The sequence below is a fragment of the Manis pentadactyla genome, chromosome 1 (genome assembly GCF_030020395.1).
Source record: "Manis pentadactyla isolate mManPen7 chromosome 1, mManPen7.hap1, whole genome shotgun sequence".
NCBI lineage: Eukaryota > Metazoa > Chordata > Mammalia > Pholidota > Manidae > Manis > Manis pentadactyla.
In genome coordinates, this window is record NC_080019.1 from 116,318,199 (window position 1) to 116,336,111 (window position 17,913).

Here is a 17,913-nt window from a genome sequence, read left to right on the forward strand (position 1 = left end):
GTCAGCAGCCAGCAACTTCCACTTCTGTTTCCTAGAGAGCTGGTTGTACCTGCTCCCTGACCAGGAAATGCTACCAGGGCAGCTCAGGAACTTGGGAAACAGATGGGGAAGTATGTGTCTGTGTGTGTGTGTTAGTGCAATCAAAGTGACCCATGACACCAAATTCTGGGAACCTAAGCCCTCAGGGATCTCCCCCAGGAGTTTTACAGAGCTTCTCAGAGTACCCTTCCCCTGCTAATTCTAGAGGGGCACCCCAAAAAGCAAATGAAGTGGATATGCACTCTGGGGGAATGTGAAGGCATAGCCTCAAGTGCCAACTGCAACACAATGTTGCAAACACATGGGATATTTGCAATGATGTCATCCATGCTTGTATTAAAGAAGTTTTAAATTACTTATCAGGTAAGTTACTATGTCTTCCCCACAAAAAGTTTTTGGTGAAATTGTTTCTCTAGAAGATGTGCCACATTTATTTTGTAGCTTCTCACTTCCTGCCATGTATCCCTGAAGGTGTGAAGAATCCAGTTTGCTAATCAGTTTGCATCTATACGGTTACATTGCATTTGCTCCAAGATTTTTACTATTTCCATTTTGCAGAGAAAAAATGAGGCTTCAGAGAGGTCAAGAGACAGGCCCCAGGTTCCAAAGCCGGTAAGTGGCTAAGCAGGGCCTCATAACCAGGTCTTTTGACTCCAAGTCCACAGTTGTCTCCCAACACCACGTTGCTTTCTCCATCCTTTTCTGGGATCAGAAGAGATGGTGAAGGACTTGGGTTGCCTCTGGAGACTCAGAAAGTCATGGGTGTGCCCTGCTGGCTCCTCAGGGGCCTCTCTCTATTCCGTATGTGACAAGTGTAGGCTTAGGGCCCAAGCCCAGGACGTGCACCATGTGTCCTGGTGAAAGGAATGGACCTGGAAAGGTGTGTCCGTGGGTGTGGTGGGGGGAGGAGTGGGCGAGAGACCACGGAGGGTCCCACGGGCATGCACGCGTGTCCTGGGCAGCACCCTGCCCTCTCAGAGGTCCTTCTGGGGAGGACTGGATACCACCCCCTCCTGCTAACCATCTCCCGACTCACATTCCTCAGTGGGCTCTTCCCTCTGCAGGAACTCAGAGTGCTTTTCCCCTGCTAATTTTAAGGAGTCTATTTCCAGACTTTGTGAATGGCACCACCCAATGGCCAAGTTAGAAACCTGGAAGCCATTCCTAACTCCTTCCCCTCTTTTATCCCTTACATCCTCAGTCACCAAATCCTAGCAGTGGGAGTGCCAAATGAGCTCTTAAATTCTCCCTTCAGCTCCTCTGCCTTAGCGAGTGGAAGACTCAAAACACTCAACAACCAGCATGGCCTCCTCTGCATGCCTGTGGAGGTATCAGAGCCTAGTGGGTGAGTGCAGCCCTGCCCAGTCAGGCCCTCAGGGCCACACTACCTCTTGCTTGAGCTGTTGAAAGAGTATTTTCCCCCTTCTGATCTCTCCCTGCACTGTAGTCATGGCCATTAACCAGATTCGCAAACCCAATAATTTCTCTGTGTGCTTTAAGCTTTTCAGAGGCCCTTGAAGGGCATAGGAAATTCCTTTCCAACTCATCAGTGGCTTCAAAGACCTTCCCCCGGCTCAATCTTGCCACTTTCAGAGCACATCTTCTGTCACTTCCCTTTAAGCATCCTCCATCCCAGTCATACCAAACTAGTACTGATCTCAGAACAATTCATGCCACCATGCCTTACACTCGAGACTTCTTCAGCTTGGGTACTCAAGTGGGTACCCCACATAGCCCTGTTACCACACATCTCACTTCTTTGGCTTACATGCCTGTCTCTTCCACTAGACTACAGAGTTCCAGAACAGGCTGGAGACCATCTTACATCTTGTGTACCCCCTAGCACAATGCCTGGAACATGGTGGGCACAAGGGAGATGCTGAATGATTGATGGATGAATGGGATGGTTTAAGGGTGGTCCTTGAAGCAGAGAAGGGACTGGATAAGGCTCCCAAAGCCCCTTCCTGCCCAGGAATCTGTGGTGATGGACATGTGGCCTGGGACGCAGCATGCAGTAAAACAAGGCAGTAGGTATTACCTCGCCTCCCTTTTTAGTTTTTGAGTATGTTTTGACACACCCAGGAATATTTTTGGATACACAGCGCTCGTGGACAGTGTATTTACAATCTGAAAAATAAAAATAAGGAAAGTGCTTGTGAGTGCCCACCCAGGAAAGGTCCAGTCATCCTCCCACTCTCACTGCAGCTGAGGCCCATGCCTCCCTGTGAGGCCAGTCTGGGGCCAGGGCATATGGAGCTGGACATCCTAATGGAGACTCAAACAGTCTCCAGCAGCCCATTGAGAAGACAGTCCATGGTTATCTCCCAGATGTGCTTCTGTGCCCTCCGCCCCCCACACTGCCTTTTGCAGTGGGCAGTGGACATGGGGGGGCAAACATCCCCAGAAAGGCACTTCCCGCTGAAAGGGAGCATGAATCATTGCCCTCACATGCCGATTGTATGTCAGGGATGGGGGGTGTATAGGAAGGGCAGGGGTCTTCCTAACTTTGGAGTTTGGAATTCCTGGGCCTTAACTCAGGCTCTGCCATTTGTAACCACCCACATGATCTTGGGTACATTGCTTCATGTCTCTGAAATTCAGGTTTTTTATGAAATAGGAATAAAATTGCTTTTTTTCCTTTTGCAGGGCTCTTGCAGCATTAAATAAGGTAATTTGTATGTATAAAGCACTGTGTCTGAGTCAGAATAGCTATCTATGAATTATTGTTGTCAGTATTACCAGAGCTTGTGACTATGCAAACAGCAGAGGCCCACAGGCCCATAGCCTAATAGGAATGACACTGGGTCTGTAAAAGGTGAGAATTGGGGTGAGTGGGAGCTGGAGAGACTGGTGGGGCCCCTTCTTTAGTCTGCTCATGCTTGCTCTTGGTGGACCTTGGGCTCCGCTCTGCTAAGATATTTGTGGCCAAGCCTGCTTGCAGCTGAGCTCACATGCGTGTGTTTAGATAAAACGCACTCCAGTGTCCTCCCCGCGCGCGGCAGCGGCTCCCAGTCTCTGTTCCAGCCAATTGTCTGCGGTCTGTATGGTCCTGTGGTTGGCAGGACTCTGCAGCACCTACAGGGTATGCCGCCCTCTCCTGTCCCCCTGCCCCGTGCTCCTTCTTCCCTCCCTCCCTTCCATCTCTCTCCTGTTCTCCTTTCCAGGCTCCCTCTGTCCTTTCTCAGGTGTTTTCTCCATTCCTGTCTGACTTTCCCAAATGCATTATGAAGTGAAGCAAATGGATAGTTTTAATTTCCACTGCATTTCCATTACATTCCATTGCAGGAATATATTTTTAGGTGCTTATTAATAAAAAAAAAAACCCAGTCTCTTTTGACCATGTGAAATAAACATTTGCTAGCAAAACCCAACTAAAATTAATATGAGGTATCTTTTAATTATGTGTAAACCTTGATTATTATTTTCTAGGGAGTCAGTGGCCCATGAGAGGACTCCAGCAAAAGGACAATACTTGTCCATTTGATTTGGGTAGAACTAAAACAGGACATGAAGGTCTTACTTTATTCCTTGCTGTTGGAACAGTATGGGTGGTCCCTCAAATGAGGGAGCAGATATATCTAGACTTTCTCTGGAATGGCTCAGCCATGTGCAGAACAAGACAGTTCCTGGGAAAGGAGTTTGAAGGAAGTTTACTCACAAATGCAGCACAGGCCCTGCTTCCGAACGCCCATCAGCATGATGTGGCAGAAGTTGCAGTAGGTGGGTTTCTTGAAGTGCTTCATGGTCCAGGCATGCCTCCCTTCCCCCGTGGAGCCCTGCAGGGATAGCAAGCGACGGGAGAGGCTGAACACGCAGCCCCACGCCAGCAGGAGCCAGTGGCCGCTGCCTGTAGGTATTTCTTCTTTCCAAAGACACTTTCTTCTCATACTTGGAAGACAAGATATTCATTTAACTGTTTTAAGGACTCTTTTAAAATAAACACAAGTCAAAATAAAGTCCTTTGGGTGTGTGCTTCTAAACTTAGCAAATATTAAAAATTAGGAATATCTGAGTAGTGGTGGTATGTATGTGTGGGAAAAAATAAGCTCTGTCTTCCATGGCTTCTGGATATATAAATTGAGAACAAGCTTTCTATCTGCCTCCTGTCTGCTTATTTGCCCATCATCTATCTGTCTGTCTGTCTACCTACCTACCTATCTAGAGATTATTCAAATGTTTATAACTTTTGACTTAAAAATTTCCCTTCTTGGGTTCTGTCATAAAGAAATAATTTTTGAAAGACAGATGCACGATTTTTTGCTCTGCCAGAAGTTTAGCAGAATTATTTAGAATAATGAAAACTTGGAACTATTCTCAAGGTCTCAAATTTACCAAAAGGTTAGTTGTAGTATATCTGTATGGCTTAATGTTAGGTGGCCATCAAAAATATACTTACAAGAATATCTAATGGCATGGGAATGTGTTCATGGTGCAATGCTAAGCCAAATAGCAGAATGCAAATTTGATATTATGATCACTTTTATATCATAAGATCTTTGATGGGAAGAATGGTTACTAAACTGTTTAAAGAGGTTAGTTATAGCTAGCAGTACCACAGATTTATTTTGCTGTCTAATTTCTCCTTTCTTCTGTGTTTTCCAAATTTTCTACAAAGGGCATGTACTAGTTTATAATCAGGAAAAAATAGTTTAGTAAAAACAATGTATTCCTCTCATTAGCTTTCTGTGCATGGATAAAATAGTAAAGACAGAGATAGAGGGTTGACCCAGTTCCTCCTGACTTGGTTTAGAACCAAATTCATCCTAATCCACTAGATGAGCCACGCCTCATACAATCCCACACCTTCCCTGGAACACCAAACCTCCCACCTTCCAGGCCCTGGGAACACACTCCTCCATGTGTACTGTACCTGAAACTTTCTCAGGCTCCATCAAAAGAATAACACTCTTGGGTGGATCTTAAGGAGAGTGAAGACTACTGCAGAAAGGTGGCGAGCTAGAGTCAGGCGCACAGCGCGCCGACTCAAACCCAGCTCTTACTTCTGGGCACCTCCGGTTTGGGTTGGTCACAGTAACCAGTCCACTCCTGTGCCCAGACTCTTGTGCTTAAGGTCTGTAGAAAAATGTGTATGCTTTTTCAAATGCTGGTCTCTTCCTGGGGGCAGGTTTAGTTCTCTTATTCTCACCACCTCAAACCCTGCTTCTTCCAAGAAGCTGAGTTTTATGGAATTGCAATCTTTTAATCTAATGTTTTCTGCTTTAGTAAATAGATTTATTAGTTGATTAAATGATTCATTAAAAGACTGATTCATTTATTCCTTTGATAAACACCTATCTAGGCATTTTGGTAAGGATCAAATGAGATCATGTAAATAAAGCTCCTAATCCAGTGCCTGATGCATTGTAAATTTAAGCATTTATTAAGTTTCTATTCCATGCTAAACACTAAGTGACATGAAGTAAGTAAAGAGTGTTTCCTTATGTGTAAGGAGGTAGATTTTATACCTGTACTAGAAGAAAGAGAGCCTCAGAGAAGTTGTGTAAATAGCCCAAGACCACCCAGGTAACAAGTGACGTAATAACCACCTGAGAGCCCAGCTCTTTCTATCCCTCTCCTGTCTCCACAAACCAGGGTTTTCCATTCATGGACAGAAGGGAAATCACAGCACTCTTCAGCAGACCCAGCCTCTTCATGTAGCCCAAAGGACTGTCATTTTACCTGAACATACATTTATTAATTAAATCAATTAGTTTCTCAGATACTTTTTTCATAGACATAGGGTAAGAAGCCAAAGGACCCTGACTTGGGATAAAGTAACATTTCTCCTTGGGTTAGAGCACCATCATGTGGCTCTTTCATTTCTGCTCTTTGCAGGCTGCCGGATGTGGAAGGTAATCTTCCTTGTGCAAACCAGGTTTCGTGCTGCGGCTGTAATTTCACTGGGAGACAGATTGTTTCCCATATACCCTTCCCCAGACTTTGCAGAGGCCATATGTGGGTTTTGAAGAAGCCACCGAAGCAATGAGATTTTTTTTAATATATGGAGGGATGCTTTCTCTAGTACACCCAAATATAAAATGTGAAAACTTACAGTTTATTGTATATTTAAAAATAGATGCATGAAAATTTTGATTAATTAAAACTAAATTCACATTTGCTTTTTGTTTGCTACTTTCCTGATGTAAATCATGGTTTTCTACAAGGTTGATTTGGCATTTCGGGAAGACACTGGGAGAAATAGTCTGTCTTTCCCTCCTTCAGCCATAACACAGTGGATCCACTCCATGAAAAGAGTTGGTGGCGCTTTGGACTTAGAAGTCCAAAACAGAATAGAAAATAGAAATTGGTTCCTTATGATTAAAATGTCCCATCTCCATTCCCATGTTTCAGAGAAAAAGCAAGTATGTTGAACAGCATCCAAGCAGAACTTCCACTTTGATTTGCATATAATCTTGAGTGAATATTGATTGCTTAAAGTGTATCTTACTTATCAGAGCACCCCAGGTTCTAGCTCATGTAGATTCTTACATATAGTAGGTTCTTAGTAAGGGATCATTGAAAGAGGGGTCTGCCGTTCCTGAATATGGAGGCTGGCCTCTGGTACTAACTAGGGATTTGTCCTTGGGCAAGTCCCTTTACCTCTCTGTCCCTCTGTTTGTAAAATGAAGGGGATGGCCTAGGGATCACCACAGTCTTTTCTGGCTCTGGCTTTCTAGGGTTCAAAAGAATAAGAAGGGAGTTGTATAGATTCTTTTCCTTGATTTCTACTCAGCACTTGGAAGGAACTGGACATGCTATGAGATGATTGCAGGATTCTTAGTTCTCAAGTGTTGGAAATGAAGGTTCAGCTTTGGTCCTGAACTGCAGGATGGTCAGATGAAGACATTACAGGTAATGACAGTCAGCTACAGGCTAACTCGGCTGAACTTTCTGTTCTGTTTCTCTTTATATGACATTTCAGTAATCTCAAAGTATTGCGGCAAATCCTGTATAAATGGTTAATGTGACCATTTGTACTCCTACTTCTAACTTTTCCCACCTCATGTATTAAGTTACTTGGAAAATAAGCAGACTTGGTCAGATGCAGGCATATATAACCACTGACTTCACATTAAGCCTCTACCTGTATCTCCTTCTCTGATCAAGCCAGGAGGTTTCTCTGATGCATCCTGAACTTTCTTTCATTTGAGTCTTTGATCAAGCTATTTTCTTGGCCACAAACTCTCTCCTCTATCATCTTCTACTAGCCAAATCATACCCATGTTTGAGAATCAGATCAAACATCCTCCTCAGTCTTTCTACCTGATTTTTACACTCAAGAATAGATATCAAAACCCCATACACCTCTCAGGGCCAGGGCAAACACCCTCGAAGATTTCATCCCAGTTTCTCACTCCTAAGTGTGTGAAGATAGAAAGTACAGGATCTTTGGGGTCAAGCACAAACAAATTTTGGCTCTTCGCTTTTCCTCTTTGGGTTCAGAACCTCAGTTTTCCATTTGTATACATTGGGAAAAATAAAATCTACTGTTATCTGTTTGATTGTTAGATAGCATCATTAAATGCCCTCCACCTCACAACAGATCAGTATTTTTTCTTTCCTTCCTTCTCCAACAATCTTAGCATGTTTTAACCTAATTTATGTTAAAGTTGGAATTCTTCCTTGAATTTTTTTTTCCCCTTTGCCTGGTTGAGTATAAGCTTCTGGTGAGTGAATATTGTGTTTGTGTCCCTCCACAGTGCTCAGAACAAAATCTTTATTTAGTAATAATTTAATAAATATCTGCCAAATGAGTGAATATATTTCAGGCACTAAAGGCCAAAAGGGAGGACTTCTGGGCTGGCCTAGAGCACATGGTGTGTCTATTGGGAAGCCCAGGGCTGAAGCCAAGGTAATGTGTAGGTATTAACTTCCACATGGAGCCTGATGTTCCTGAAAGGAAAGAGCTCCTTGAACTTGGGCTTGCTGACTTACAGAGTCGTCCATGCCCAGGAGGACGAGCAGTGGGATGGTGGTCATCCCTCCATGGACCCATTCGTGTAGAGACACAAAGCCGTCCCGGTCGTAGTCCATCCCTTGCAACATCTCCTTCAATATCTGCGGAATCCACAGAGCAACAATTGTCCACTTGCCTCCTTGACTTCTTTGCCTCCCTCTGCCCTTTCTCTTTTGCTCTGTATTATCTGGCTTGTGGTTTACCCCCTTTGTCCTCTGATTCATAGTTAGCAGAACAGAGAGGGAGCAAGTGGGGGTGAAGAGACCAGGGTTCCAGACCTGGCTCTGCCCTGACCTGACTGTGTGGTCTTGGGCAAGCCAGCCTGACTCTCTGGGTTCTGTTTGACCAGCTGTAAAATGGAAATAATATCACAATATTTGCAGCACTGTAGTGATGATTGGAGAAAATGTACATAAAATATCAAATGTAATACCTGACTAACAGCTACCCCAAAATGTAATTATTATTATATGGTGATTGTGAAAAATCTTTAAAATTCTTTCTAGCTCTAAATTCTTTGACCTATGAACCCTTGCTTAAAAATTTAGCTCTGGTAAATAGGTTAGGGGGTGTTACTAGGTATTATTATTTGATTTATGTTGGTGTTTTCCTCTGTTGCCTATAACCTTTCCTATCAGAGAAGTGGGAGGTCAAGTGTAGGACCCGGGAGAAGATGAGTCTGGCAGAGCCTACACAGTAAACATTTTTTTCCAAGTCTTGAGTGTGTCCCACTCTCATCTTGGAAGCTTACTTGGAAGTTACCCCCTGCTTTCAGAAACTCACAGGCTTCAGCTCCATGGGATCCCACTCCAAATACTGGGCAATGTGCAGCATTTGGTTGACAATACGATCCATTTCCTGGAAAACACCAAAGGGAGAGACCAACTGAAGATTCATTTTTAACCCCATGGGAAGATGGGCAGAATGTGAGAACCAGATGGTGCAATATGCTGTCATTTCACAAAGAAGCTCACCATTTGTTTCTGCTCTTTAGTTCTGTCTGGACCTCAAAGCTCAGTGGAGAGTAGATGCTCAGAAGAAGCACAGAACACTGACAAGCCAGAGATAGGCAGAAAGCTCACTGAACACTGACCTCCTCTGGGATCCACCTGGACTCATCTTCCATCCCCCATTCTGTGCTTTAATTTAGAGAAACATAGAAAGAATCCCTGTCCCCTCTTTTGTGACTGTAGCTCCTTGAAACAATTACAAACTAAGGCAGATATCTCCTCCTATAGCCTTAGTGACTTGGAATCCATCTATCCCTCTCAGGGGCAATTTCAGCGGGGTGTAGGACCACTGAGTTGGTCCTCGCACAGGCACTATGATTCAGATTCCTTTAGGCATCTCCCTGTTCCTGTTGTGTCATGTCCATGCTCCGAGCCCAGGACTCTGTGGACAGGAAATTCATGAGGAATATGTTTGAGCCTACTGAGTGAGCCTTTTGTGTGGCTTTACCTAAAACCTCATAGAATTGTTGGATGTTAGTGAATTAGTGCACTAAGAGTCCCACTGAAACACACTGGGCTGGGGAGGCATCTGCATCCTTGGGTACCATCTACAATGTTCATAGCAAGATTGATTTGGGGGGACTTATCTTGAATTGGTGAACTGAAGCAAGGTTCAAAAGTTACCTTCACCAGGTGGAATGCAGGGTCAAAACAGGCAAGTTAAAACCCAATAGGGATTTAAAAACTGTATTTCATTTAACTTTTAAATAACCCATTGGAAAACTGCAGATGAGATAGGAGATGGAGTAAGGAAGTGGGCAGAAAAGTAGAGACAGAGCCCGACAGAATCTCCAACGAAAAAGTGTTTGTGGATCTAGTTGGTCCAAGATTGAATGAGAAAATAGTATGACTCAGGAACTGAGAATGAGACTCTGTCCTGGGCTGCGTAAATGGGTGGGCATTTTCAAGAACCAGTTCCCCTGATGTCTACCCTGGTCAGGCCACATGTGGATTCTTAAAGAGGCGTGGAGGGGTGGGTTCAGTTCTGTGCTGTATTTTAAGAATGGTATTAGGAAACCAGAGCCTGACCGGAGTGGAGAGTTGTGCCTGCTTTATGAGAAGCAGTGTAGAAATTGGGAAATTTGAGCTTAGAGAAGATTTTAGGGGAGATGTGATAGTACCTTCAAACACTGAAAGGCCTATTAAGTAGAATCAGAATTATACTAATCAACTACAGAGGGCAGCAGGAAGCTGAGGGACGGAGGGAAGGAAGCGTTGAGGGTTGGCCTATTTTGGCCTCACTGCTGGGCTGGCGGAAGGGGAGGACAGAGTGGAGTCAGGTTTTGTGCTGAAAATTTCCCTGGCAGATTAGAGGTGCCTTTTGTGCAGGAAGGGAGCCCTCTCTCACACACAGCAGAGGAGTGGCTGTCTTAACGTAGTGGGCGAACCCACCTTTATGGGAGTGTTCACAAAGAGGCTGGGTATCTCTCTGCTAGTGGTCCTCAGTGGGAATGCAATCAGGTTATTTCTTTTGAGATTCATTCGGTCAGCCTACCGAAGTTATCTTCCAAGTATATCTGGAATTTAACCACTTCTTATCACCAGAATCTTCTACCCTGGTTACCATCATTTCTTATCTTGCTTAGTTCAGTGGCCTCCTAACTGGTATCTCTGCTTGCACCCCTATAGTCTAGTCTCAACACACAGCTAGAGTGATCCTGTTAAAACCTATTTCAATCATGTCATTCCTCCGCTCAAAATCCCCAGTAGTTCTCCATTTCTCCAGTGTAAAAGATTAAGCACCTTTGATCACCTATAAGGCTTAATATGCTTTGCAAACTCCATGACTTCCTCTGATTGCATTACTTCTCTGATCTCATCTCTTATTACTTGTTCACTCTGACCTCATCTATTCATTCATTCTTCTCCAGTTACTCTGGCCTCCTAGTTAATCCGCTAACATTCCAGGCAACTTCAGGACATTTACACTTGCTGTTCCCTCTGCTTTGAAGGTGCTTCCTCTAGATATCTCCACGACTTACTCCCTTGCCTCCTTCAGAGGTCTTCTCCTCAGGGAGACCTTTTTTGGCCCCTCTGACATTTGCTTTCCCTCCTGTATTTTTTGGGTAGCATACATCTCTGTCTAACACGTATTTTACTATGCTGTTTAGTGTTTGTGCCTGCACTGGAATGAAAGCTTCATGTGGGTATGAATTTTTGTCAGTGTCTTCACTGATGTATCCATCCCCAGTGCTTGGAATAGTGCCTGCCATGTGGTGGACACTCAACAAATATGTGCTGACCGATTGCTTGAGAGCCTGTGATTCTCCAGCTGTTCCTGTGGGTGACCCAGTGCACAGCATTGCAGTGTGGCTGTAGGGATCCCATAAAGGCACCCTGGGGTTTAGAGGGGATTGGGATGATTTGTTTGGTCTAGTAGACTCATTTCTTTCCTTCCTCAATCTGCTATGCCTCAGCCCCATGCCCCTCAGTCTCAGGGCCTTTCTGTTAATGAGTCCCATCTCCCATACTGCCAGTCTTGAGGGCAGGGCCTGTCTCACTCTAGTGGCCTTCCCCCCTCTCTGCCTTCTTCCTTTGCCCTCCTTCTGCTCAATCCATGATTTCTGACCTATTCCTGAGAGGGAGTCGGGGGTGGGGTGGGGGGTAGTCTCAGGCTTTCCCAGGTACAATGGGATGAAACGTGTACTCAGAATAGAAAGAACGAGAGTTCTTGAGCTAGTGGCCTGGTATGTAGGCCAAGCATGAGGCCAAAGCACACCAGGAGTTTAACTACATTCCTCCTGTCCCCTTGCTTGGGTCTTGCTGCCTTTCCTACCCCCTCCCCAACACCCCTGGGCTCTAGCAGGATATAGCAGGGGAGTTTCTGAACTGACTGGGAAGTTAAACTCAGTGAGATATGAAAGCATTTCTCCATTCTGAGATTTTATGATCCTAGGCTTCCAGAATAAAAAGGGAAGTTAGAATTTACTTTCCTCCAGGCTGGCTCTTTGGAAGTAGAAGGTGGGAAGTTCTACTAAGATTTCTGCAGCTCTTACTGAGACATTGTTATTCCTATACAGATGGAACTGAGAATTTTAATATTCCTCCTCCCCCTGCTCCCTTCTCCCCAAGCCTTTCTTGGATCCAGAAGAGATATCTGGAGCAAGAGCTTACCGCTTGGTCCAGAAGACCGTTCTCATCTGAATCGTAGAGACGAAACATGACTGCAAGAGAGACAGAAGTGAGGATTGAGGGGTCCTCCAGGCACCAGCGACAGGCTAAGTCTTTGATACTGCCAGATTTTAGATCAGTTCTAATCACCACTGGGCCAAAGGCTGTTGCAGCCAGCCCACCCACCCTCCAAGGCACAGAGTCTGACCCCTTACAGAGAGGATAGGAAGGGAGAGAAAAGCCAAGCCACCTGGCATCTGCGCCTGTCTAAGCAATAACTCAGCAGCTGATGAGATCCAGGTCATGAGTATGATTCCCTGTAGAGCACGCATACATCTCAGCACCACTGGAACACCGCTAAAGCGAATTCCCAGCTTGTGATGGGGCAGAGGCACAGGCATTAAAGCCGGGACATTGCTTCTACTGCACACAGGAAGAGTGCGGAGTTAGGCAGATTCATATCAAGGACATCAAACAAGTCATTTAACTTCTTTGGGCTCATTTTCATTATATGTAAAATGGAGATTATAGTTTCTTTTTCCTTGATTTTTAAAATGAAGATTAATATGTAAATAATATGACAAATCCACAGTGCTTAGAATTTAGAAAGCACTCAGCAGATGTTATTTATTTAATTTTTCTTCATTAATGAACATTTACATATGACATTTAATGTGTACGGTGTACTGGCCTATGCATTTTATCATTATTTCATTTAATCCTCAATAGCACTATGAAGTAGTTAGTATTGTAGAAGTCTTATTTTTTTTTCTAAAATGTCAGCATGCTATTCAGAAGCATCTCTGTCATGTTCCAGCTATCAGGAGGTAATGTAGGATAAGTAAGATGTGGGAGAGAAATTTAGGCAAAGGACTAAATGTTCATTTATGGGACCTGTAAAGTTGCATTTCATTCATCTAGAAGGTAGGGATCCTGCCTGTGGTCTCAGAAGTAAGCAGGATGGAGGAGCAGAGCTGAGCATGCTCGGTTTCCTCCTATTCTTTCAAACCCTTCGATACCCACTTTTCCTGTGGAGCCTCCCCTGCCTGACCTTCCCTCATGCAGCCTCTCGGGATGGCTCAGCATGTACCAGCCAGGGAACAGTACTCCTGCTACACTGCCTGCTGTCATCATTTCCTTCTACATATTTTGATGTTTCTGCACCTTGTGTTTGTTCAGTGGTGTGATCGTGTTTGGAGTTCAAGTTCTTTATAAGTAGGGTCATGGCAAACGATTTCACTCATATGTGGAGTATAAGAACAAAGAAAAAACTGAAGGAACAAAACAGCACAATCACAGAACCCAAGAATGGACTAACAGTTACCAAAGGGAAAGGGACTGAGGAGGATGGGTGGGAAGGGAGGGATAAGGGCAGGGAAAAAGAAAGGGGGCATTACGATTAGCATGTGTAGTTGGGTGGGGCACAGGGAGGCCTGTGCAACACAGAGAAGACAAGTAGGGATTCTGTAGCATCTTACTACGCTGATGGACCGTGACTGTAATGGGGTTTGTGGGGGGCACTTGGTGAAGGGGGGAGCCTAGTAAACATAATGTTCTTCATGTAATTGTAGATTAATGATACCTAAAAAAAAAAAAAAAAAAAAGTAGGGTCATGGGCTTCCAATTTTTTGTGAGTCCTCAGAATGTCCTGGTCAAAGGCACTCAGTATATGAGGCTGACTTGCCAAACAGATGGTTAAATGATGTAAACAGGGACAGAACTTCCCACTCATGTTGTCCCTGGGCGCTGGGCCTGGGCAGCTCTCTAACATGGAGCTCTCTTGATTCTACTGTGCATGAAAAGTAGAACAAGAGACTGGGAGTAAGCATCTTATGTTTTAGCAGGAAGGCCTTTGGCAAGTCATTTAACTTTCTGTGGTTACTTACATGTAAAATGACAATAATCATACTGACCATTTAGGGTTATTGTGAAGTTAAAACGAGATAATGCATTTAAAGTGCTTAGCAAATGTGAGGTGCTCAATGATGAGAGTTATTATTGTTGTTTTGCACTGATGATAGGTGAGAGTTCAGGCTGCTATTTCAAAAAAGATACGTGTTTGGTTATTAAAAAAGAAACCTTAGTTTGTTTTCCATCATTAAAATCAGGGGAGGATTAGAATTAACTTGGTCTAATTAAAGAGAAAGCAAGATGAGTACGTTACAGGACAAATGAGCAAGTTTCTGCAACAAAAAACTGCAAAGAAAAAATTAAGCAAAAGATTAAAAGACACTGAAGAGAGATAATAATCAATGGCAATGTGTAGGACTTACTTGAATCCTGATTCAAACAAACAATTAAAAATATATAAGATAGTTAGGAAAATGTGAATAGTGACTGAATATTTAGTAATAGTAAGGAATCATTGTCTTTAAATGTGATAATGGTGTTGTGGTTATATTTAAGAAAGAGTCTTACATTAGAGGTACATTTTGAAAAATTTGCAGATGAAATTATGTGATGTCTGGAATTTGCTTCAAAATAATCTGGGGCAGAGGGAATGAGTGTGAGGTATAAATCAAACACAACTGACCATAAATTGGCAAGTGCTTGCTGAAGGGGGCTGATGGGTACTTGGAAGTTCAATGTAGTCGTCTGTTTTTATTTGAAATTTTCTATAATAAAAAGTTTTTAAAAGTGAAGTTTCTTTTATTGCAATTACAAAACTCAGTCTGAGAGCCGCTAATATGAAGAATCTGCCACATCTTTGGTAGTAATGAATAAATACAATGCCTAAAACTCAAAATCCAGCTGAATGTTGGAAATAATTTGACATTTTACTTTTAACAGCCAGCAGAAACAGAAAAATCTGCTACATTTACTTCTAAAATAGAACTTAAGACCTGCAATTGTTAACACCTCAAACCTATGGGGGAGATTTTGAGCTCAGCTAATGAGCAAACTGTTTCATTTTGTTTTTGGCAAGGGTTAACCAGTGCCAGACTTTTCCTTGCTAATTATTAAGTTTCATTGACTAGTCTTATTATTACTGGAACTCTGAGTTTTGCTATAATGTGTATGTTTTCCCTTAATGTCTACTAAGCTCCCACGAAAAGGCAAAACAATATGTCTTTTCAATAAGGTCATGTCATCTCCTATTTTAAAAATTTATCTGTAGGCTCACAGAAGCCAGAGAGATCATCTCTGGAGTGAGTTACCTATGAGACTGAAGGCTATTTCAGCCACTGTGGGTTTTCCTTTCTGCCACCAGCTATTACTCTCCTCCTGAAGATATGTTTTTGAAACCAACTTTAGTAGCAGGATGAAACCAAGCTCAACTCCCTTAATTAACTAGCTTTCTTTCTCTAGAGACTAAAAAACTTGGGGTAGGGGTGGGTAAAGAAATGGAAATAAGTTTTAACAAGCTAGAGGTTGATTTTCAAGAAATAAAAAAAGAATTCCTCATAGAGAGTTGCTTGGCCACGGAATAGGGAAAGGAAGACAGATGTTGAATATCATCCCTTGAAAAATCTATTACTAGAAGGCAGCAGTTTTCTGATTGCAAGCTTTCAGAAAGTCCTGCCAACAAAGGAAGGGAGTCTTGACCCCCTGTAGAAGCCCCTTCCCTTTCTAAATCCTGGTGCTCAATACAAAAGTCTCAGATGCACTTCCCACTCTCTATAACCATGTCCCAGGGTGGACATGTTTACATCACCACTAGTGTGGTGTTTGCATTTACTAAGAAATGTTTACATCACCACAGTGACAATACAGAAAAACTTCCCCCAAGGAACAGGACTATACCCATGGTTGCAGATCAATCTCCAGCATGTTTAGAATGATGGACAGGACATAGCCCTCCCTTTAGGAGAAAGCTGAAGCCCCTTGACAGGGTGAGTACTTACACTCTAGCTTATCCTGTGGTCTCCCTGTCTCCAGAAGGGACAGGTAACACACAATGTCCTTCAGGTACACTATGGGGGATTCTGAGCCTGAAGATTGAGCAATAGGGTTTCCCAGGCGGGTTGTAACCACTTGGCTTTTAGTTGTCACCTGCTTCTCAGTGATCTTTGATTCTGTAACAGGCAAAAGGAAAGCAGTCAAGGACACTTAATGTTTAGTAAATACTGAACCATTTTCCATTTTTCATGATAGTGATAAGAATTTTATGTAAGTGTGTACAAAAGCATTGGTAACATAGATATGATCAAATCAGTGGCCCTAGAAATCCAGCTTGTGGAGTTCATGCTCTCTGAATGGACCCTATTCTCATTCTTTTAAGAGTCCTTGTAAGAAATTCACCTATACTCTGTGAAATTTCAGAAAAGATGATAGTGATTTTTTTTAATAATACCAATAGCCAACAGGTAAATGTCATTTAGCCTAATTTTTGGGGAACACATTTAATTTGTAGAGGTAATTTTGGATACAATTTCAAACTCCAAATTATTGGTCATTTACCAATATATTCTGTCACAATATTCTTCTCAACTACATTTAAAGACATACAAAAACTTTAACATACTTATTATAACTGCATTCCATAAGTACAAGAAGCTAGAGAAAAGAATGAACACATTAAATACAGACATGAGAGATATTTTAAAATGCCCACACAAGTGTCTGGATATGATCTGTTAAAGAAAAAGACACTGAATGGGATTAACAGCAGATTGGACATTGCAGAAAGATTAGTGAATATGAAGCATAGCAATAAAAACTATCCAAAAAGATTTTTTAAAATATCATATCAGTGAGCTATGGGATGACTTCAAGTAGTCAAACAAACATGTACTTGGAATACCTGAAGAAGAGGGTCAAAAGTAGAAAACAATTGAAGAAATAATGGTTGAAAATTTCCCAGATTTGTTGATGTTTGATGAAAACTATAGATCCTCAGATCCAAGATGCTCAATGAACTACAAACACAAGAAACATGAACAAAACTATAAAAAGGAACATCAAAATAAAATTGATTAAAATCAGGGATAAAGAGAAAATCATAAAAGAAGCCAGAGAAAAGACATGTAGAATGAAACAAAGAACGACTGTAGTTTTCTTATTGCAAACAAAGTGAGCTGGAAGCCAGTGGAACAACATATTCAAAGTACTGAAAGAAAAAAAAAGTCAACCTAGATTTCCTTGCTCAGTGAAATACCTTTAGAAAAACAGGCAAATAAAGAATCTTTCAGACATGCAAAACTGTATAGAGCTGCACTGCAAGAAATGGTAAAGAAAATCCTTGCAGTAGAATTATACCATATGGAAACCTAGATTTACACACAAGAATGAGAGCACAGAAACTGGTAACCACATGGGTGAATGTAAAGAATATTTTTCTAATTCATTAAGTTTTTAAAAAAGATAATTAACTATGCAAGCAAAAATAATAACAATGTGTCGTGCAGTTTATAATATAATAAACATAGAAGTAAAATATATGACAACAATAGCACAGAGGCCTGGCTGGGAGAAATGGAGGTACATTGTTGTAAATGCCTTATAGTATATGCAAGGTGGAATAATAATTACTTGAAGGTAGACTGTGATTGATAGAACAACCTCTAAAATAATATAGCACAGTTATACCTAATAAGATAAAAAAAGAGATAAAATGAAATCATAAAAACATTCCAAAAATATATATCCTCCTTTAAATTAAAAAGAGGGATGAAAAAGAGCAAAAAGGAAAGAAAAGATGGGGAAAAAGGAAACAAATAGCAAGATGGTAGTTTAAAATTTAACTATGCCAATTACAGAGTAAATGTGAATGTTCTAAAGCTCTAATGAAAAGGCTGAAATGTCAGACCTAACTGTATGCTTCCTGTAAGAAAGTCAGTTTAAATATAAAGATGC

General features: G+C 42.3%; 1 protein-coding gene across 9 annotated transcripts in view; it reads right to left on the reverse strand.

The window, feature by feature from the left end:
• Positions 1–17,913, reverse strand: part of DGKG (diacylglycerol kinase gamma) — a 198,697-nt gene that overhangs the window by 117,690 nt on the left and 63,094 nt on the right. For 8 of the 9 annotated variants that reach the window (XR_008997165.1, XR_008997166.1, XM_057500886.1 and 5 more), the window contains exons 6-11: positions 15,963–16,133; positions 12,121–12,170; positions 8,780–8,854; positions 7,975–8,097; positions 3,698–3,815; positions 2,078–2,166 (exon numbers count right to left, since the gene is read on the reverse strand). Coding sequence is in view for 7 of the 9 variants with exons in the window: in XM_057500886.1 (XP_057356869.1) it covers positions 2,078–2,166; positions 3,698–3,815; positions 7,975–8,097; positions 8,780–8,854; positions 12,121–12,170; positions 15,963–16,133 (626 nt within the window). In the remaining 2 variants the exon portion in view is untranslated. The remainder of the gene's footprint in view (positions 1–2,077; positions 2,167–3,697; positions 3,816–7,974; positions 8,098–8,779; positions 8,855–12,120; positions 12,171–15,962; positions 16,134–17,913) is intronic. The other variant, XM_057500889.1, reaches the window with a different exon arrangement.